Below are 22222 nucleotides of genomic sequence, written 5' to 3' on the forward strand. Positions count from 1 at the left end.
AACTCACTTTTAAGGATGTGCTAATGAAAACCAACCATAAAGCATGATGGGGATGTTTATGTTAAACAATGATTAACACAAACATTACAGAAAAGAAGTGTTTCGGCTTTTTTCTTTTCTTTTTTTATAACCTACTTATATGATTTTGGTATGTTTCACGGTGGTCAAATGTTTGCTATGTTTCCTATATTGCTTGTGGCAAACTTTAAACACAACTTCACATGCTTTCTTTCAACAAAGGATTGCCACTCTTCCATAAAGGTCAAATTTGTAGCCCACAGTTAGTTGCCCTGTCAACAGATTCTTAGATCTCAGACGCAGATCTGCAGCTCCTCCAGAGTTAATATTGTCCTCTTGGTCATTCCTCAGTTCGATGCCACTTGTCAGAAAATGTCCATCATTCTCTGGCAAGCCTAAGCCCTTCACAGGACTTTTTAGACTAAAATACACACAAGTGGGCATTCTTTAATTAGAAGGTGATTTCTGAAGCTAACTGAATGCAATGAATTCTTTCTACACATATGAGACTAAAGGGAGCTAAATACAAATGCATCCACTTTTTCAGACTTTTACATGTTTTGTGATTGCTGAACATAAAATAACATAAATTCTTACATAAGTGATCAAGGCCAGAGACATTTTAAATAAAAAATCTTCCAGAGTCACCATTTAACTTTGCATCACATTTTTGATCTTCAGCGTTTTTGACCAAAGTCTTAAAGCAACTCACTATTGTATAACTCTGCAGTCTGCGTTATTCAGCAACAGCTAAGTATTGATTCATGAGTGCTTTGTTTCTGATTTGCTCCGGGTGGACTTTTTTCCAGGAATGGTGTGAGTTATGAACATCTTCCCAACGCCCTCCTCCTCTCCTCCAGCCAACATGCAAGGTGAACAAAATGTCCGGCAGGCTCAAATGAGCTCTGCATCTTCCACGTCCTCCTCAGTTCGATGAACAGTGACGCACGGGCCAAGAAAAACAGAGAGGCCTGCTCCCCGCTGCTCCTTTGAATGTGTTAATCCAGATCCTTCTCCATTTTTTCTAAACAGAATTCCACCTTTTTTTTGGCGTGCGACGCACATTTTGTTTTTGCTTTAGCCCCATCTTGGAGATGAGGCCCGGGGATTGAGCAATGTCTATGGATTTTGATGTGGGATCTCACTCCTTTGAGATCCACTCTACATTTTGATCTCGTTAAAATCACCCAGAAAAAAAACAAAACAAAAAACTATTAAACTCCTAAGTAGATCTTAAAGCAGTGTTTCAATTATTTATGGACATCCAAGAATCCTCAATATAGATTTTTCACCCAGTTCACCTTCTGGGTCATGTTTTTGAGCAGGAGGTGGTGTTAGGTTACAATAGTATCTACTGCTGATATCAGCAATTACTTTGTTATGTCTAATTAGTTATTTTTCCTAATTCAGATAAGTTATTGTCGGAAATGTAACAGGGAGGGGTTCTGTGTGGTTCCTACCTTTTCTCTGCTCTCTGTATTGTGTAGTTATCAGCTCTTAATAAAGTCCCCTCAGTTATAAATGACCAAATATGTTGTTCTCTCGCCTTTTAGAAAGCCCCTGAGCCAGCAGACAGACAGAAAGGGCTGATGAATAATGGAGAGGACGAACAAGCTCTGGCCTTCCAGTCTTGTCCTTATCTGCTCTTTTCTCCAGTCCTGCCCTGATAACCTGAATGAGTAGCAAAATACAGGATGTGACCCAATAACCTTACACTGCGGTAGGGGGGAGAGATATTGTTTATTGGGGTGGTGTTCTCTGTAATCCTTCAAAGAAGATTAAAGTTCTCAGGAGCTCAAGGGTGACTGTATTTACCACTACAAATGTGTCACTAAACCACAATTAAAAGTAAGGGAAATAGACCGTTGAAATGCATCCCTCCATTTGTAATACTTCTAATTTGGATACTTGGATGAAATTACTGAAGTTCACCTTTCCACAATATTTTAATGTATTAAAATGAACCTGTGTGTTTATGAATGGACCCAAGAACAAACTCAGTAAGGTTTATGAAGTGACAGAACTTGTTTGTATCGCATCTCAAAACGGGTCACGTGAAAGTGCTTTCCAATTCGTACTGAATCATAAAACTGTCAGCGGTGGCCTTTGTTTTTAATAAATCCAAACCAGTTATATCAGATGTGCTTTCACTGAAGTTCAGCTCACAGCAGAGCTGCTCTCATTTGCACAACACCGACTCTTCTGCGGGAGTCCAGCCATCGAGCAAATGCAGACACTGAAGGGTTCGGGTTTTGTTGGCCAGTCTTGGAGCGGGAACTTGTCCCCCTCCTGTGGTTCTGCTGCTGATTTACTCCACTGTGCAATTGCAGCTTCAAAGTCCCACTGGAAAAAAGAGAATTACAGGGGAAGGGTTGTATTATGCAATGTCCCTCCAAGTTAAAATGCAATGTAATAAGTAACTGCAGTTCTTTGGTTGGACCTTTTGGCAATCATGACACGCCACTGCAGAGTTTAGAATATTTTCTTACATAACAAGTAACAGAATAATTTCGCACCATGTCGGTGCAAAGGTTTTTCAGACTTTGCTCCCAGTAAGACAGGCATTCTTGTAATCTTTTATACTGGTCTTGTTAGATACTTATTCAGGCTCGCTGAAGGTCTCTGTACATTTTTTCTGCTTTTTCCAGTCTAATATCTGCCCATTTTCAGAAGAATATGTTTGAAATTCATTCAGGAATAATATGACTCAAACCAAGTAAGCAATCCTGAGTTGTGTCTACATGTAGAGCTTTTAAGATAACACATTTTTATTTCAATCTTTCCCTTTTTGAAAATGAATTATATCCTTATAAAAACCATAGCCTGATTTTCTTTTAGTATTTTAGTAAATGTTTTCTTTAGCCATATCAGAAATATAAAAAACTGCTTAAAAAGACATCACATATCCATTTTGTTAGTCATAATGGTTGTCACTAAGAGACAAAAAATATTGTGTATATTAAGGAAAATAAAAAAATACATAAAGTCATCACCCTACATTGCCAAAAGTATTCACTGGTTTGCCTTCATATGAATATGAAATTAAGGAACATCCCATTTTTCATACATAGTTTAAGATGAACAGGGTCAGCCTTTTTCTGAATAGGCTTTCTAAAAGGCTTAGGAGTGTGTTTATGAGAATTTTTAACCCTTATTTTCAGAATTGCACTTAGGCACCACCATGGGACGAGGACGCTTAGAATGCAGTCTCTGCTCTAATTCATCCTAAAGATGTTTATGAGGTTAAGGTCAGGGAAAACTTGCTCAGTCAAGTCAAAGTGGACATCTCTTTGTGCAGAGGCATGCAGTCATTCTGGAACTGAAATGACCAAGCCAAAATCTTTCCCGCAAAGCTGGGAGGAAGAAACATGTTTTAGGATGTTGAATCATTAAAAGTTTCTTTCACCTGAACTCAGGCTGAGCCAACCTTCTGAAAAACACACCACCATAATCCCCTATTCACCAAAATTTGCACTCAACACAATACGCTCCAGCAAGTGATGTTCTCCTGAGAACAGTCAAAGCCAGACTTATTCATTTGGTTGCTAAAGAATAAGGCATGATTCATTGCTGCTGGAATCCAATGCTTTACAATGTAGTCGCTGAGGTAAGACTTGAACAAAGCTGCTCAGCCATGACAACTTGTCATGAAGCTCTCAGTTACAAAACCACAAGTTTTAGTATCATGAAATGAATGAATGTTTTTAGTTAAGACACATTTCTGTATTTCCATTAATATAGTCACAATAGTGGTGATTCTTTTGATAAAAGGTTAGCAATGCAAAGACAATCAACAATTGTTAACTAATGATTTCCTTCAAAACTCAAACATCCATAATAGCCGTTAATCCATGTTACAAATATTTTATTCTCACAAGGGTCTCGTGTCACACAGGGAAAGACAAGATATTTCAGGTGGTGTTTTGGCTATGGCTTACAGGACACCATCAACAAATATATGGCTGTATATTTTCAATAAGCTTCAACATGCTTTCTTCCCCCCCACAGTGGAATCTTGTGCAGTAAGCTTGCAAAGTAGGCTTTGCAATTATTGGTTAAGTACATCACTTATTGTCTCGTGAAAAAAATAAATAAATAATGCATTAACTCCAGATTCTTCAAAATCAATGCAAATGACCCCAGTGGTGTTCAAAGTCAGTTTTCAAGAACAGAACGACCTCCACAGCATGACTATGTTGTGCCGAGGCCTGCTAGTGAGCCATCATTTGATCCAGGTGTCTAGAACGAGGGTTCGGGTGGAAAGAACACACCAACCCTCGATGGCTCAGAGCGTGCTCACTAAAACATCAGAACACAAAAGTACATCTATATCTACTGCTGTCAGTATGTTTTGCAAAAATAAGGTTGCAAAGGTCTTGAGAAAGCACTTTGCATTTACCCAACGGGAGACGATTTTTGTGCAATTCACTGGCAGAAACTTCTTCATACACTATAATGTAGGACTAACCACCTGGCTGAAATCTACTGGTACCGACAGGGCTTGGTTGTTTTCTAAACTCTAACGAAAAATCAGCTACTTTCTCTGCTTTCCACTTAAAACCTCATTTTCTTTATGTGGTTATGTTTTCATTATTTACTCCTTTTGCGTTTCCACTTTATTATGTATAGTTTAAAACAAACCTGTTTACTTACATTCTTTCACTGAATTACTTGGGTTGCTGTGAAAATCTGGAATGAATTTCATGTCAGTAGGACAATCAAAACACAATTTCCTGTTTTTCAACTTGTCTCCAATTGTTGAACTAGATAATATGATTATCTACAACAAAAAAAAAACCCTATAAAAAAGAAGCAGTTAAAGGCTTGTATTCAACTAAGCTGGCTGGTTTAATTAGAACTCTTGTGAGATGACTACTTCTACAATCTTCTGTTCATTTTATTTTTAATAACAAATAACATGTAATATCATTGTGTGAAAGTGGTCACATAATTCCAGGTTAAATATATTTCAGTTAATCTCTGAAAATGAGCTGAAACCTCAACTGCTTCAATGGCCTTTATTATATTTCATAAAAAATAAAAATAAAAAAGTATTAGGTGAACACCTACAACACGGGAGGTCAAGTATTGTTCCCACACCGCTAAATTCCCAGCCAACAGACATCAGACAAGAGCCCATAAACATCTCTCAAAATAGCAGGGGGGAGCACTGGCCCCCTATAGACAAGCCAACCATTCTGCACCACTTCCTAAGCAGACAGGCCCAGCCCAGTGGTGGTCTTTAATCAAAGATTCATTACAGCAGAACAATTGGACCACATGGTAGATCTCAAACAATTCCACCCATCATTGAAGCCCCCAGCCTCACCACTCCCGCCAAGACGCAGCACTCAGCAGAAATGTGTATGAAACATTCAAGACAATAGAAATACCAAGCTGCTGGCAGCAGCGACAGACCAGTTTATAAAACGATAAAAAGAATGTCGCCACTTTTTTTTTTTTTTGAATAGGACTTAATGTTAAAGCATTGTAATGACATTAAACAATCTCCCTCTCCACTTTATTTGCGTGAGGATTAAACATTAGACACAAAGTCAAACTGAATGGAAACCTGTTCTACATTATGTCACCAAGTGCACCACCTCTGTTAAGTTTAACCAGCAGCTGGAAGTTTTAAAAAGCCGGGCTGTACTCTCTGTATGCACTTCCAGTACTTTTTATTCAGAGAGCTAAGGATTTTTTTTTTTTTTATCTAAACAATGATCAGTCGAGATTCTTTTCAAGACACAATTTTATATTTTCTTCTAAATGTCTTGTCCTAAAAACAAGTAGATTTACTTGGAATCTACAGCAGTAGGCCACTAGTATTCTTCACTGGAAAATGAATCTATGTGTGTGCAGAAATGCATTAAGCACACTTAAAAATATATTATGAACACTGTTAAGTCTTTCTCCATTTTTGAAAGTAAGACATAAGCTAAAAAAAACTCAAGTCATTTGCGTTTTTCCTGTTTGGCAAAAAGCATCGACCCTCAATTGTTTGTGCTTGCCCAGTTTGCCTTTGTTTCTGGATAAACTGACTCCTACATATTCCTGCAGCAGGACAAAAAAAAAAAAAAAAAAAAAAAGGAGTCAACGTTTGTGGGAATCTAGCCGATATGAAAAACTTGAAATTTCACTTCCTTTGCAGACCCTATGCACTTTAAAGAGAGGCATAGTAAATTACATAAGTCAGCCAATCTGACACAAGACTGGTTTCTGCTGTGTTGCCAATAGTTGACCCTTTGGCATATTGGTACTCTGCAGAGCACAGTTAAAATACAAACCCTGCACTGCTCTTTTCACCGCATCCATGGGGTTCCATGTACATGCTGAGCAATGTCTGCTTACAAGAAACCTTAACCACCATCTGACTTACTTCCCCTAAAGTCACATGTTAAAGAAACAAAGCATGAGTGATACACACCATCTCTTAGTCTCATAAGTCCCTTAAACTAATCCCTTTCTAATAAAATAAGTGACCAAAAACACAGTAAAGGTGACGCAGAAGAAATCTAGCAGCACTGAAGGCAACATCTGGAAGTATAATCACAAAAAAAATTAAAAAAAAATCAAAGTTTGAACTTTTACTCACTTTAAAGTTTTACTCAGAATTGAGTCAACACTAAAGTTTAATTGATGTGACACAGAATCATGAGCACTCTGACAACTATAATTTTCTTCCATATTCAGCAGACATCCTCTATTTCCAATATCCACAAGCTGTCACCACCTAGTGGTAAATTCTTAAAAGTGCATTATACTGCCTAATGTTTTAATGGCTGTGTTGTTGTTTTTTTGTTTTGTTTTTTAACATGATGACTTGCAAATATTTATGTCCCTTAAACATTTCACATTTGCTACATAACAGTAAAGCTCAATGTTTATTTTATTTAATGTGACAGACAAACACAAGGTAGTGTTAAACTGCGAAGCGGACAGAAAAGAGGTCCACAGCTTTCAAAATCTATATATATATTTTTTTTTACATAAAATTGAAAGTTAGTCGAGGAACAGTGTCAAGAAGAGGGACATTGTAGTTGAAGTCCTGTTTGCTACAAGGCAAGCGGGGAACACCTGGAAGAAGGTGCTCTGGCCAGATGAGACCAAAACTGAAGCTTTCGGCCTACAGTGCATGCAAAAGACTATATTATGTTTGGAAAAAGACTAAAACTGAACATCACCCGACACACACTATCGAATGGAGGACCCATGGTAGTGAAAGCATCAAGCTGTGGGTTTAGTCAGACTTTTCTGCATCAGATGGTTGAAGTTAAATACAGGGTCATTCATGTAGTTGGGGGGGGGCAGGGGGGAAAACTCAGACAAAATACAGTTTGTGGTTGAAACATGAAATGCAGAAAGGTTTGAGGTGCACGTTTAATTTTGGCAGGACACATTACTGAGTCAACAATACACAATAAGGGTAAAAAAAAGGGGGAAATATCTGACCTGAACCACATCTTAATTGTCTGCTTTGAATGGTTAGTTGATACAAGTTATTTTTGATCCAAATTTCCACCCACCTCCAGATCAGCGCTGTCTGATGAAGAGCTATAGGATGTGTCAGAGGAACAAAGACTATTGACTCTCACTACACGCACCATCCTGTGAGGAGGTCCGACATCTAATCCATCTTTAGACATTGTCACTTCTTTAAGCGACAGTAGCTGAGAAAATAAAATAAAAAATTAAAATCCCACAGTAAAAGAAGGAGTGTTGATTTAGTTTTTAGCCCTGTGTTGCTATGGTTTTGAGTTTGGATCAATACATTATTTACATACTTTAGATGTCTGTTGACCACTGACGTCCATATATTGGCCCATCTCAGTCAGCTTCTGTACATTCTTTGTCTTTGAGGAAAAGACTGAAAACTTTAACATTTAACACAATATGTGTAAAAAACAAATTAATGACACATGACAAAAGATTAATTATTATAACAGCAAAACATCTGAAAGAAAATGCACTGCCATGTTGGTCAGGAAATTAGTAAATGAGTGACAACAAAATACAGAAGATGAGCGTTTTGTCCGTAATCTCACGAGAGTCATTACAGAGATCTAAATTGTTGAAAGTAAACCTAGTTTATAGACAAAATATGTATATTTTTCAGTTAAATATGATGACTAAGACTGCATTTAACATGGGGTTTATTTATTCTCACCTAAATAACCCTTACACCAAAAATCAATTAGAAACTCTGACAGCAAGAAAAAAAAGACTAATGTAAAATAATGAAACAGACTTACTTTTGTTTGTGCTGCTGATGGAGGTTTTTGCTGTTTTTTCTGCTGCTTCTTGACAGCAGTATGTTCAGTGTTCATGCTTAAAAGTCCCTCCATATCTGGTGGTCGTTTCATTGTCTTCTGCCTGGTTCCTATCTTGCACCAGTGGATCACTAAAATCTGTCATGTCTGAGTTAAAAGTCAACATTAAAAACAAACATGCAAATCCTAACACAAGGAGCAATTATAATTGTAATTTCTGTAAACGTACAAATCACAAATGGTATCCAGGTGCTTGCAAAGAAAGGATACAAGCAGGTCCAGGATGACACAGCCAATCGATGACAGCAGCCAAGGCATAACTCTGATAAGGAATCCGAACCGGACATCTTGTAAGAGGATGGCTGCAGCGTAGAGGGCACCAGATGCGGAGCACAAAACTCCAGAGACGATAAACGTCGGGGTCAGGTTCTGTCCTCTCCTCTGACAGAAACAAAAACAGCTTATGAAAGCAGCTGAGCTTTAGGAACATGGCTCTCTGACGTTCTGGTGCTGTCTCTTACTGCTCTGCAGAGTGCAGGGAATCTGGAGGTCCAGGCAATGACGGAGGCCAACAGGCCCAGGATGTAACCAAGGATTTCTTTGCTGTCCTTTGGAATTATGAGGAGAATTATTAGCATTTGAGCTTCACATCAAGGGCTCCTCAACTCCAAGGAAACAGAGTTTTGAATTCAAGTTACATTATTAATTTAGTTTTTGACTGGCAGAAAAATGCAAATACATAATTTGTTTCCCATTGCCTTACCTGGGTCTATTAAAAATACCAAACATAATTCAACAAAAACACCACTTGTGCACCAAGAAAGCATTTCCCTAAGAAGTTTTCTTGGAAAACAAACACCAAGGATGGCACTTCTCTCCAAATCTGTCAGTTCTGCACTGGAGTTTTTCATTGGCATTTCATAAACAACCACAAACTTTCAGGTGTTTAGTTGGGACTTTATGGAGCAGACCAACATAAATTAAAGCCCAAAACAGAAGAAAAACAATGAGTGGTTTTCCAAAAATGTTCAATAAATAAAATTATGAAGAATTAGACATGCTTTTGTATTCAACCTGTACACCAACCGCACCATCATCGGGCTCCAGCTGGAGATTTGAATGGAGCTGTGCAGCAGCTTCCTTCCGCTGATGGATCTAATCGTTACAGGTTCATCAACTCTGGACTTCAGGAACCCTCCTGCAACCACCATCAATACACCCACAGCCAGAAAATGCTGCCTCCTGCGCCTCTTCACCGCCCTCAGCCTCCGCTCTGCAGGAGAACACCGGAGAATTGTCCTTTAACTAAAGGGAGACTGGAAACAAATTCCCCATTTATTCATTTGTGTGTTTATCAGGAGGTTTACTGATAAGTTTCCTTTTTAGGTTTGCCTACATGGTTTGCCCTGCGTGAGGCCAACGCTTTACACACCTGAGCTACTACGCTGCACTTTGGTTTTTTTTGCATACTGTGAACAGGTCATATTGTTTGGAAAAGATGGAGCTTTATCTTAACTTACGAGTTTTGGAGTTCCAACACAGGAGCAACGGAAGGCAGCACAAGATACAGTGCACAGCATCCATTACAGCAGCAAAAGTAGCCATAGAAATCTACAGACAGAAATAATTTACATCAGGTTAAAGTATGCAGCGGATGAAATGCATTAATAAAACTATGTTACCTGTAGGTGAAGCTGCCTGGACAGAATTGCTCCCACAGTGCTGCACAGGTTGCCCAGAAAACTGTAGAAGACTATGATGGTTTCTTCTGAATAATCTCCTCTTAATTTACACTTCTGACACGCGATCCTGAAACGGTAACATCGACTTTATTGCCAGATCTGCTTCTTTAAATCTCCGGATGGGATAGGGGACCCCGCTGCACTTACAAGAGGGAGGAAAGCAGCAATAGGACGGCAGAAAGCAAGGTGAGACCAGCGGAGACGCACAGATGGGCCGCGTCTGGAGACCCGCAGCTGGCGACCGAGTGAAGCCAAAAGGCACCGAGGCTGGTGAGGAAATGAGCAGAGCTTCCTCTGAGCTCATCCTCAGCGGTCGAGACACCTCCATCCATTTCACCTGCAAACTTCTGCTCATTCCGCGAACTAACTAAGCCGTGCAACTGAGACGCTCAACAAACAGCAAACAGGAAGGATCACCACTATTCTGAGGAGGGGCTTGGTCACCTGGGACGCACCTGCACGTTAAGGTTTTCAGCCAATTACCGTCAAGCAATGAGAGTAGATGAATTTATCCCGACTTATATTGACGTATGCAAATTGTGTTGCACTTTATCAGCATTTTGGACACTTTACTGCTGGGTCTGCAAAGAAGGTTGTAAATTAAGTTTGTTTTACAAATAAAGTTGTATGTTATTTCACATACCCAGCTAAATTAAAGTCTTCCAAATGTGTTTAGTTATCTAATTCAACAAGCAATATGCATTAAAATAAGAAGAAAGAAGTCAAATGAAGAGTTTCTGGCCAAGGTTGATGCAACTTATTTATTTCAAATCGATGTTTAGATGAAAGTCTTTAAGCAAGGACAAACATCTTTTCACAACATTTTAATGAGAGCTTCTCTTCATAGAAAAACATTGATATTATAGTAGATCATACCAATTTATGGGGCTCAACCTGGGGACATTAATTACCACTCTAGGTAAAAAAGGCTGCTATCCAGAGCAATTCAACTGCTTCATAAAGAATTAAAGGGTTCATAAGTAATACTTTTTTTTCTGAATAATTGGTGCTTCAGCTCCTATAGTCATCATTATTCAGATCGTGAATTCAGCTTTTACAATCTTCAGTTCAGAGCATTTAACCACTTAGATCAAGTCCTCGCCACACCCACAGATGCATCCATCCATCTACGTCAGGGTCCTTTAGGATGACATACGAGCTGCTCTTCAAGACATTTCATTTCATCTGAAATCATGTGGGTTTAAAAGAGTTTAGACGATCATCATCAACCATCCAGATGCTTTGTGACCCGTCGCAGTTTCTCCTTCTTGTTTCTGTTTCCGTGTTTTTTCCAGGGCTTGCCCTCCATTGCCTCCGACTCTGAGCTGCCTGGGCCGACTGGTCCGTTGCCTGGTTTGTAGCCCATGACAGTCTTAACTCCTTTGGTGAGTGCGCGGACATTATCCTAAAAGGAAAAGTTCGCCAAAGGCAAAGAGCTTTATCCCATGTTGTTTTTCAGAGAACCAGTGACGAGTACAAATAGTTTTTGCACTTATTTTACCTGATGGAAGAAGTTTTTGTCAACAACATTTTCAATCCTTTTGATTTTCTGTGGTCTGTTTGTTACGGCGGAGACGTTCAAGCTGTCCAACTCCCTCTTCTGGAATTTGCTGTGCTGAGACTGAAAGTCTTCAGGATTAATGTGTAGAGGAGGATGGCAGAACAGGAGCTTACCCTGTGAGGAGTAAACAAACTTTAGAGACTAAAAGAAGAAAATCACTTTTATGCAAAGAATTGTTGCCTGTTGGTTAAAAGTGACACTTAAAATATATATGAGATGTCTCCACTTTTCCATGAAGGACAGACTAGTGAAGTGTGCAGACACTGAACTTTCCAACCTGAGCTGTGGATCTTTGCAGCTCATCCAAGGTCAACATGGACTCTTTGCTGATTCACAAATTCTTTCCTTGCTCTGCCTGTCAATTTTTGTAACCAGCCATGACTTGGTAGGTTTCAGTGGAGCTATGCTTTTTTTATTTTGAGATGACGGACTGAACAGTGATCTGTGGGATGTTCAATACTTTGGATATTGACTTATGGCCTGATTGCTGAGCTGCCTGCTGTGCTTTTCAGTCTTCATGAAGCTTATTCTCTAATTTTATCAAACAAACATGTCACAGATTAGCTGGATTTATACTATGATTCAACAAAGTGAGTTCAATTTAGTACTTAGGTGACTTCTAAAAGCACTTGGTTGCACAGTATTTAATTTAGGGCTGTCAGAGTAAACAGGGGGATTAATATAAGTCCACGTTATACTTGTATAGGATTTTGAAGAAGCATAAACCACATTTCTTTAATTTCACAAGTAGCAGAGAAACTTCACAATAATGCAACTTGCATGGGTAAATGTGTTACAGAATGTATTTGTTTACTTTTACTGCTTTTAATAAAAGTCCCCAAAATTTACCAGTTAGTAAAACTTACATTGACATAATCCTTGAGGATGTACCGAGCTGATCTGGGCTGATCAGGCTGGCCGTGTGATGTCATAAAACCTCTCATATCTGTAGCAACCAAAAAGATACAACTCTTTTTTTCAATTAAAAAAAGGTTAGAACAGGGAAAGGAAAAGAAAGAATGTGTTGTGGTCTCACATCCATACGCCGTCAGCAGCTCCTCAGAAGTGGGGGGTCTGTCGGGGTCTTCGTCTTCCCGCGGTCTGATGATGTTGATGCCATACGTTCCTTCTAGAACATGTCGAGGGATTGTCTGACATATGTGACAAATCCATTAAGGACTAAAGACACAGATGGCAACGGTATAACATTCTCTATAATGTTCTGGAAAGGATATGAGGGAGACTGCAGGTACATGATCCCTCATCTGGTCGATGGGTAAAATCCCAGAGCAGATCATCTCCGCTTTGGTAGAAACAAACGAGGGCATCACCAGACCGGGGCAGTCACAGAGACACAGGCCTGGCTCCACATACAGAGTCTGAGAGGAGGCACAAAAAGACCCACTTTAAGCTTTTTACAGCATATGAACTAAATGTAATACTATGATTGGATTTATACCTGGAAGTGCTTAGTGTGTCCTGGTGTTGCTGAAACAGACACCTTCTTGTTTCGTAAAATAGTGTTGATGGTGGAGCTCTTTCCCACGTTAGGATACCCGACCTGTCGAATCAAAAATATTAATTATTTCACAAACTCATCATAGAACAAGCTGTAGAGTTCCTAAATGAGATAAAATGAAGACTATGTCTAAATAGAAATTCAGAGTTTTACTAACCAGCCCTATTGTCAATTGATCTTCTTTACACCTGGGTCCATTATGTGACGCTTTAAACATCTCTAACAGCTCATCTTTGTGCAGCAGTCGGCTGGAGTTATGGAAGGATTCACCCGAAGTACCGGCATTCTCTCCTTCAGCTTCGTCCTCTTCCTCCTCCTCCGAGCAGGTCTGCCAGTCCTCTTCATCGACGTTTACATTGTCTTGCTGCTCTTCAACACCACTCTCGTCTCCTTCCCGCACCTTTTCTTCTCCCTTCGACGCTCTTTCGTTTAAGTCCACACTGTGTGGCGAGCCATCTGCTTCTGGATCACTTTCTACACTTTCTGGATCATCGACTTCCATTCCCTGAGAGAAAGACACATCAGGCTGCAGTGTTTACAGGAAGCCGGAATATGAATCCACAGGTTTATCTGAAATGCATTCAGTTATAGTTCCTCACCTTTTCTTCTGCATCCAGCCTGTTACTCTCAGCCAGAGCAGACCAAAAAACAGCCCTAACACCTTCCTTCTCAAAATACTTGGCCCAGATTTTCCTCTGCTCCCGCGTTAGAAGGTCTGCCTTGTTCACCAGAAGCATGTTCACCTTATTCTCTGACACTTCTTTCACATATAGCTCCTGTCGGGGAAGAAGAGGAGTATTTAATCCCGAAGATCACGATCTAACCTTGATGTCAGATGTCTGATCTTACACTCAATTTTTACACTCAACAAATTCATTTTGGGTTATATTTTTCATTGTGTTACTTTATTTATTGTAAGAAAAAAATATATATGCTAAAATATTTTGACAAACAGGTGAAAAGCTGTTTAGTTCCTTTCTAACTGAATCTCTTGTGATTAAATGAGGCCTCACCAGGTCAGGACATCTGAACAGCAGAGGATTCCTGGCGTCAACAATCTGAACGACGATGTCACTGAAGGAAAACATAACCATGAACTTGACTTCATAAAGAGCAAAAAATGTTTTTTCAAAAGTATCCATACTTCTTAATATGTGTCAGCTACAACAACAAACTACAATGTATTTTTGGGGGGATTTTTGTGTGACAGATCGCCACAAATTACTGCTTGATTGAAAGGTTAAAAAGAAACTGTGATGTTACATAAAAATCTAAAAAGTGTGGTGTACATCTGATATCTCTATCTAGAATCCAGTGACTCAAACGCAGCATGTAGCCTGAAAAGTAGTTTTCAGTAGAATAAGTATAAATATCTCAGGCAAAGCTGGTAGAGGCATACCTCAATAGATGTAAATGTAGTGGGGCTCTGTTCCGCAATACTTTGTGGAACCGAGCCCCAATGTATTCTGTCTACTTTCTGTTTCACAAATAATCCCAATAAAATACACTGAAGTTGGTGGGACACATTAGAAAAAGTTTAAGGAGTATGAACAGAATGTTTCATTGAACTCATATATGAACTATCCTTAATTTTACCTTCTCTCAATGACTCTCCACAGCTGTCGCCAGAATTCAAGGTTCCTCTCAAACGGGGTAAGAATTAACTTCTGTTCCTCCTCCAGTCTTTGGAAAATATCAAAAGATTAGATTACAACCAGGAAAGTCCTACACAAACATAACAAGGTTCAGTGTCCACACAAAACCTTTTGAGTTCTGTAATATTCAGTTGTTTAACATTTTTCTTTACTGGTAGAGTCCAGTGTCAAGACAATTTACTTAGAAACAAATTATTCCATACTGAGCAAGTTCTCGTCTCCACTGCAAGAAGCTGTCTTTCTCTGCCTGCTGGAGTAAATCTGGGGTGGTGCTTTCATCCCAGTGAGGGCTGGAGACACACAGAGCAAAACACTGTTGAAAGCAAAATGTGGTCAAATATTCAGATTGAACCATGTATGTTCAGCTTACCGCCGAGGAATTCGGAGGAAATGTTTGTTTTCTTCGTGCAGCTTCTTTAACCTGCTTTTCTCCTCAGCTGTCAGGAGGCCTGCTCTGGCTTCAGCTGGAACAAACTTAATGTTGAGTTTCTCTGAGAAAACAGAAACAAAGACATGAAGACAGAGAAGCTTATATATTTTTTATATTGTTTGTACACACAGTTCTCTGACAAGAACTGAATGTGTGAACTGAGTTGTGTTATACCAGCAACAAACTCTGTTCCTGCCAGTTCAGCAGTGGCGAGGAAGTCATCCATGGAGCTCTGCTCTGTCACTGACTGCAGGTTCAAACGACCCCAGTCGTAGCCATCGTTCAGTTCACTGGTGTGTAGCTGGAAATGTGCGACAAAACTTTAATTCCAAACCTGACACAGCTTACATAATGCTCAACCCCGGATCAATCTCACTAAGAAATGTTTACCATCCTTTTCTTTAAGCTATGGTAAACTGTCTAACATCTATTTCCACCAGTACAAGCTGCTAACTGCGCTCATGTCTTACCCATGAGTCGCTCCTCTTGTTTCCCCTGCTCGCTTGCAGCCTCTCCTTCATCAGAGCTCTGCCGAGTCCAGCTCCTCCTCCCGCTTTCTTCTTCCCCATAACAATGTCTGAAGACGTCCACACCGCAAAATACCGTAGAAATACAAAACCTAAGTAGGGGGGGAAATAAGTTGTCTCCGTCACTAATAGCTGTGAAACATGTGGACTGCCTTGTTTTCCAGAGCTGTGGAAGTGGAACCAACCAACTGAGTGACACTTCCGGTATTTACTTCCAAGCAACGGAAAATATTCCCCGTACACTTTGTTTTAACAAATAATTTTATTAGAAATCATACACATCTTAAAAGATTTTAATATGATTTAATAAACAATTTTGTCGTTGGAATACTTAATAAAGTGGTTCTTTCCGATGAGGTGTCCAACTCTTAAATGAGCTCTGAAGAAACGGGAACTAAAATGATTATAGTTCCAACTGTACATCGAGCAAAAAAAAAAAAGAAAAAGTAATATAAAAAAAAATCCAATGTTGATCATATAGATATAAAATAATGTTTGGCATATGAAGCTTTGAATAAGATTTGGATTACTTTATCTTAAAAAGTGTCGTAAATTATTTAAAAAAAAAACAAAACAAAAAAAACACTCATACACAAGATCAGCAAACACTGCTCAAGGTAGAACCACTAGATGGAAGCATAAACCAGCGCAGTAGGCCTCTTTGTCGAGACTTGTTTTCATAATGTACTTGATTAGCTGGTACTTAAAAAGAGCAATTGGTTTTCTTTAATTTATTGTTCATATTTTTTCCTACTTAGTCCTTAAGGCACGCCCCGTAAAATATACCTTCAAGTCTTAAAAGTATATTTTCATTTAGGACAAAAGGGGTCTGGGTCTGCAGATGTGCTGTATGTTATTGACAGAACATTTACTTTGTAGCATAAAATTAGGGAAGTTAATGCTTAGCTTCAACCACAAACGTAAACATTTTCTTCATAAAACTACATTAAGTTTTATCATTATGTTTTTATGTTAAATATTTGAATATTGCACAATACGTATGAAAATAGAATTATTGACATGTTACCAAAATCAGGTTTTGTCATTGCTTGTCACATTTCACCTTTCTGAATAGAATAAATGAGAAGATAATCAAAGACATAATTTATTTCCAGCGTAAAATTCAACAAGTGAAACAATGTTCATTATACACACAGTGATACATTTGATACATTTGTTTTTGCCATTTTTTAAAATCATGACTTAAAGTTATTGAAAACTTCATTCAGTCTGAGAAAAAATTAATTGCACAACATTCCAGGTAAAATATCTAAATTTTCAATGACTTTATGAGTTTTTCTCATGTCTGAATTGATTATTTTGAAAAAAAAGTGACTTATCTTTACAGATTTTGTATTGTATTCTATAAAATAGTAAAATTTACACATAGTCACCTCTGATATACTTTTAAATAAATAAATCAGATGTTATGAAGTTCCTCAGTACTAACCTTTTGACTCTGGAGTCATCTTTGAATTATGTTTTTTAACGAATTTCATTTTTACTTTCACTTCAACAAAATTGAAGTAAAACTACTTATAATCCTTTAATGTAATGTTAATTTTTTTTTCTAGAAACTGTATTTTCTGTATTCACAATGATCAAAACTAAATGAATCCTAAGTGATTTAAGCAGAATGTAAAAGGGCAAAATCGTATTTTCTTTCTACCCCAGTGTAAAGATTTGTTGAACTATGGTCTGCATATTCTTGTCAAGAATTTTTAGATTCTCAGTTTTTATACAAATTATACAGACGCAGTGGGAATGAGCATCATTACAAATGGTCCAGTCCCCCCCTACGCTCATGCTGTAATGGTCTGTCCCTGTATATAACAGGTGAATCTGCTCTCTGCACAGCATATATCCTCTGCAGTGAGCATTTGCAGCGTTGCGCAGATAATGGACAGAGGCTCTTCGGGTGATGGTCAGATAAAGTACGTTGTCCTTGCGCCCAGCACTCCCAGAGTGGCTCATCCATGCCCTGACAGGCTCCCCAAACGCTTCTAGGATTTTAGTAGTAACTTCAAGTTTATTTTTTCTTTCTCCCCCAGTGTTGCTGTTGAACGGGAACAGCGGTAAAATGCTGCCGTGGAAGAAGAACAAGTTCGATCTGATCGAGGAAGACAAGCAGTCCAAGCAGAAGGGCTATGCGGTGAGCCTCAACTACTCCGCGCTCACCTCCTTCGCCAAGTCCTGCCCCGAGAGCGCTCTCAACCGGGTGGGCAGCATGTTCAAGTCCAAGCGGAAAAAGGTGAAGATCACCAGCGAGGACCCCACGTACACGGTGCTGTATCTGGGCAACGCCACCACCATCCAGTCGAAGGGGGACGGCTGCACGGACATGGCGGTGAGCAAGATCTGGGGCAAGAGCGAGATGGGCAAGAACGGCACCAAGATGCGGCTGACCGTCAGCTCGCAGGGAATCCGGATGGTGCATGTGGACGATAAAGCCAAGAGGCCGGGACATCTGTACCTGCTGCACCGCATCACCTACTGCGTGGCGGACCCGCGGCTCCCCAAGATCTTCGCGTGGATTTACAGGCACGAGATGAAGCACAAAGCGGTGATGCTGCGCTGCCACGCCGTGCTGGTGTCCAAGCCAGAGAAAGCGAAGGCCATGGCACTGCTGCTGTACCAGACCTCCGCCACGGCCCTGGCGGAGTTCAAGAGACTGAAGCGAAGGGATGACGCCCGGCACCAGCAGCAGCAGCTCGTCGGGGACCAGACCATCCCCCTGGTCCCGCTCAGGAAGCTGCTCAACGGACAGTGTTACTACAAGCCCCCGGTGGAGCGCAGCCGGAGTGCGCCCAAGCTGGGCTCCATCACCGAGGATCTGGTGGGAGAGGAAGAGGAGGAGAAAGCGATGCACTTCGAGTGTGAAGACATTTTAGACTCGGACTGTGTCAACGAAAAACACGAGTTAACTCAGATCATTAATGACTTGGGGGAGATGAGCATAGGGAACGACGTGCAGACTCTAAAGGCTGACCTCAGGGTCACCAGACTTCTCTCTGGGGAGAGCACAGGGAGCGAGTCCTCTATAGAAAGCAACCAGGAGTTCACCCCGCTCAGCAACGGGCTGGGGGAGGTCAAGGTGCTGGAAGTAGCCTGAATGACTATTGTCTGTGCCTCTCTGTGGCTTTGTTTTTCTGAGCCACATTTTCTCCTTGAGCAACATTTGTAGAGATGCACCAATCAAGCCTCTACCAGATTTCAGTTTCGACCAGTTCAGATTTTTCTGAGGAATAAAAAAAAAGTTGCTGCAGGTTCTAACAGATAATAATGGAAGTTAACAAATTATTGGCATTATTATGTTACTCTCTCACTCATGTTCATTAAAGTCTGATGTTGTTCGATGACTTCATAGGGAGTGGGAGTTTATGGTTTTAAGCTGCTGTTTGCCTGCATACAATTTATGATTCCAATCAAAGGATGGATTGGTGCATCTCTAAGCATTTGTGCTCTTTGTTGGGGAGCTTTTGTCTGATATGTGCCTCTACAACCAAAGGAGAGAAGCTCGCTGTAGGTTTTGGAACTACTGCCACACACAAACTCCAAATCAAGCTACTGAGTGACACTTTAAGATGTTATGAACACAGAAACAGTGGGAAAATGCATGCACACCCGAGAGATGACCCCTAGTGTGTCTGAAGGCATCTGCACTAAATCATCCTCTTTTGTTTTAGAGGATTTCTTGTTGCAGCGGGCTTTTGTTCACTTAAGGTTTATTTCTCACTTGAAACATTGTGATCCAAAAATTCTGCATTCCAGTTTTTTCCATTTTCAGTGCTACTGTGGGTCTGAATAAGTCCCCCCCCCCTCCCCCCTCGTTTTCCTGTCAGGGCGCTTCTGTGACATCCTGCTTTATTTTTGCACTGTTGTACATGTACATAATGTGTGCCGGTATGTTGTCTCTGACATAAATGTCATATCTTTGCTGTGCAAAAGAGGAAAGAAACATTTATGTACTAAGTTGTAAATTATGTTTTAGCTATTAAAAAATTGTATTTTTTAAAAAAATATATGAAATGTGGTTTGATATGTGAACCTCATGGAATTCTCAATAAAAAAGAAAACATAAACCTGTTGCATCCTTTCTGTTTTTTTTTTCATATTTGTATAAATATGAACGAGGACCTGCAAGAGCTTTGAGATCAGGTTTCCTCTGAGGAATAATTCTCTAAAGAGCAAAATGTCATTTCTCCCTGGTATTTGTCAGGATTGCAAATGTGCAGTCCAGTTAAAAGGCTTCAATAAATCTTTATCATATCTAGGCAAATGCCATCCAGGGAGGAGGATGGATAACATTTAGCTAAGCTTCTGGCTTAATGACCGTCCAGTCATTCAACCAGCCTCAGAGCAACCAGGCCACACAGCGACGTCAGCACAAGCTCAGATTGCCAGAGCATCACAAGGATCTGCTAATATCAAACCAGGTGTGACATCCCAGGTCGTCTTTAGCAGTTTAAACCCACATCCTGCGAGGCGGATCGCATTGAATAATTCAGCCTTCAATCGAAAGTCTGCGCGGTTGTTGATGTGTCGTCTGTTGCTATGACTACACAAAAAAAAATCACCACTGAAAATGGAAATGCCGACCATAAAATATGAGTTCAGTTCCCTTTATGGGATGTCACAACATTGCGTTGATGTGTGATGTAACCACAGATTCGCATCTAACGCCACCTCATGAGTCCTTTGGTCAGAGGAGGGCGTGACTCTGCGACTTCTGCTGCAGCTCTAAATGTGGACGAGCCGTCACTTCCCTTTCACAGTGAACACCAAACGGAAACAGGCGTTCCGTAGTTCTTCAGACTTAATCTTTATCTGCTGATGCTCTGTTCACATTAGCGTTGCAACTCTGTCAATGACAGACATGACAGCTTTTATTACCAGACTCAGTGGCAACATTTCTGTATTCACACCCCTTGTGCCTTTTCATTGTTTGTCACAGTAGAATCAGCCACTTCCATTTATTTTATTATGGGTTTTATGAGATAGATCAACACAAACTGTTTTATAACTAAGTGAAAGGGGGAAGAAGTGATTCGCAGAATTGTGACACAACTGTTTCATCTGTATTCAGACTCCCTGAGTCAATACTTTGTGGAACCTCCTTTTGCTGAAAATACCACCTAAAATCTTTTGGGGAATATTTATTTTTATTCCTTCCTCATTCCTTCTGGCATATGCAAACAGGCATTAGTTTTCAAATCTTACCACAGATTCATGATTAAATGTAGACCTTCACATGGACCTGCCTGATTATCCCTGGAAAGGACTGCTATTGGAACTGGGAACCATCCCCTTTACTGCCTCAAAACATACACACTAGCATGATGCCAGAGACGATCTAAACCATACCACTGTAGCCACAGCTTTCTGTTTAGGGTAGTTGACCTACTGGAGGGTGAACCTCCATCCCAGTCTCAAGCCTTTTGCTGCTTCTAAAGCGTTCTTCTGCCAGTGCCCCCTATTTAGCTGCATCCCTCTTCCCAAAAACTCTGAACCACTTCCCTGTTCTTGCGGAAAACAAGTGGTTCCCACTAGTGATATTGCTACCAACATGTTTCTTCTTGTCAGTCTCCATAAAGCCCTGATTTGTGGATTGTATGAGTAATAGCTAACTCAAACTGCGGGCCTGTGCAGTTCCTCCAGAGTTACCACGGCCCTCTTGGCTGCTTTTTTGATAAATTCCCTTAATGGCCTGTTAGTTAAAGTAGACAGCTATGATCATGTGCATCGACTGGCTAAAATGGTTCCACCGGACGCCATTGAAATCAACAACACTCTGAAAAGAACGTGGGTTTGTTTCAGCGTGTTGAGCACAGAAACCCACACTTATTTTCTCTTCCTCCTGCGGTGCATTTTCTTGTCTACACCAGCTGCAGCTTCTTGAAGTTCCCAAAACCTCAAACCACAGCAACTGTATGACATCATCAGCACAAGCCCATTTTAATGTGATTAGCAGAGAGAGAAAAGAAAGCCAGAGCCAGTGGCCCCGTGTGTGCTGTTCATGCCTCTTACAGCCGCTTGTTGCTTTTATAGGTCCATTTTTCTCCTGACCTACATTCTTACAAAGGATTTGCTGGGTCCCGTCTCTGCAGCGTCAGGGGTTAACTGGCTATCAGCCACTCGTGCAGCCAGCCCATTCACACAAGTAAATGTCTCAAAGTGTTTGCACAACACATTTCAGGCCCTCAAGGTGAAGCAAAGTTTCCCTGCTGATAAGAGGGGATTGACTAAATAGAGCTTTTGACTTTAACTTTTCACATCCAGTTTGAGACAAAACAAACACTCAGGCGTGTACTCAGCCTATTGGGTGAGCCTTAGGTAAAGAGTTCCTAAGACTCAAGGAAATAGTTTGTTCAAATATACAGTTTAACTTTATTTTATCCTGCAAAAATAATGCCATGTTTTGAACTTTGTCACATTTTGTAATGTTATAACAATGAATTTTCTTGGGATTTTATATGATAGACCAACACAACTCAGTGAAT

General features: G+C 40.1%; 3 protein-coding genes across 5 annotated transcripts; 1 reads left to right on the top strand and 2 right to left on the bottom strand.

Annotated features, from left to right (window-relative positions):
* Nucleotides 1-1741: 1741 nt before the first annotated feature.
* On the bottom strand, nucleotides 1742-10517 carry tmem44 (transmembrane protein 44). 3 transcript variants are annotated; one of them, XM_007542063.2, is made up of 10 exons: nucleotides 10178-10517; nucleotides 9971-10097; nucleotides 9809-9899; nucleotides 9380-9561; nucleotides 8810-8896; nucleotides 8559-8729; nucleotides 8271-8426; nucleotides 7803-7871; nucleotides 7545-7688; nucleotides 1742-2361 (listed from the first exon to the last, which is right to left on the bottom strand). In XM_007542063.2, exons 1-10 carry the CDS (start codon nucleotides 10360-10362, stop codon nucleotides 2176-2178), a joined length of 1398 nt encoding a protein of 465 aa, XP_007542125.1. In that variant the 5' UTR covers nucleotides 10363-10517; the 3' UTR covers nucleotides 1742-2175. The 3 variants fall into 3 exon arrangements, with proteins under 3 accessions (XP_007542125.1, XP_007542116.1, XP_016521080.1); XM_007542054.2 differs by having other exon boundaries at nucleotides 7803-7892; XM_016665594.1 differs by lacking the exons at nucleotides 7545-7688; nucleotides 7803-7871 and having other exon boundaries at nucleotides 10178-10516.
* A 255-nt stretch (nucleotides 10518-10772) lies between these two features.
* lsg1 (large 60S subunit nuclear export GTPase 1) lies at nucleotides 10773-15957 on the bottom strand. Its single transcript, XM_007542075.2, has 14 exons — nucleotides 15666-15957; nucleotides 15370-15496; nucleotides 15136-15256; nucleotides 14969-15055; nucleotides 14707-14793; nucleotides 14124-14184; nucleotides 13710-13886; nucleotides 13268-13615; nucleotides 13051-13152; nucleotides 12827-12970; nucleotides 12628-12751; nucleotides 12458-12537; nucleotides 11532-11705; nucleotides 10773-11435 (listed from the first exon to the last, which is right to left on the bottom strand). Exons 1-14 carry the CDS (start codon nucleotides 15762-15764, stop codon nucleotides 11256-11258), a joined length of 1911 nt encoding a protein of 636 aa, XP_007542137.1. The 5' UTR covers nucleotides 15765-15957; the 3' UTR covers nucleotides 10773-11255.
* A 1570-nt stretch (nucleotides 15958-17527) lies between these two features.
* On the top strand, nucleotides 17528-19805 carry fam43a (family with sequence similarity 43 member A). Its single transcript, XM_007542086.2, has 2 exons — nucleotides 17528-17656; nucleotides 17774-19805. Coding segments are annotated over exons 1-2 (1062 nt in total). The 5' UTR covers nucleotides 17528-17655; the 3' UTR covers nucleotides 18835-19805.
* Nucleotides 19806-22222: the final 2417 nt, after the last annotated feature.

This window comes from Poecilia formosa, unplaced genomic scaffold (assembly GCF_000485575.1).
Source record: "Poecilia formosa unplaced genomic scaffold, Poecilia_formosa-5.1.2 Scaffold10, whole genome shotgun sequence".
In the NCBI taxonomy this organism is placed as follows: Eukaryota; Metazoa; Chordata; class Actinopteri; order Cyprinodontiformes; family Poeciliidae; genus Poecilia; species Poecilia formosa.

What these genes read in the sequence shown, in the direction of transcription:
- tmem44 (XM_007542054.2), bottom strand. Translation starts at nt 10,362, where the DNA reads ATGGATGGAGGTGTCTCGACCGCTGAGGATGAGCTCAGAGGAAGCTCT. An exon ending in CCAGGCAGCTTCACCTACAG is followed by an intron (nt 9,900 to 9,970) that starts GTAACATAGTTT and finishes TTCTGTCTGTAG; the next exon opens with ATTTCTATGGCTACTTTTGC. An exon ending in TCCCTGCACTCTGCAGAGCA is followed by an intron (nt 8,730 to 8,809) that starts GTAAGAGACAGC and finishes TGTTTCTGTCAG; the next exon opens with AGGAGAGGACAGAACCTGAC.
- lsg1 (XM_007542075.2), bottom strand. Translation starts at nt 15,764, where the DNA reads ATGGGGAAGAAGAAAGCGGGAGGAGGAGCTGGACTCGGCAGAGCTCTG. An exon ending in TTCCTCCGAATTCCTCGGCG is followed by an intron (nt 15,056 to 15,135) that starts GTAAGCTGAACA and finishes GTGTGTCTCCAG; the next exon opens with CCCTCACTGGGATGAAAGCA. An exon ending in ATGTACCTGCAGTCTCCCTC is followed by an intron (nt 12,752 to 12,826) that starts ATATCCTTTCCA and finishes TGGATTTGTCAC; the next exon opens with ATATGTCAGACAATCCCTCG.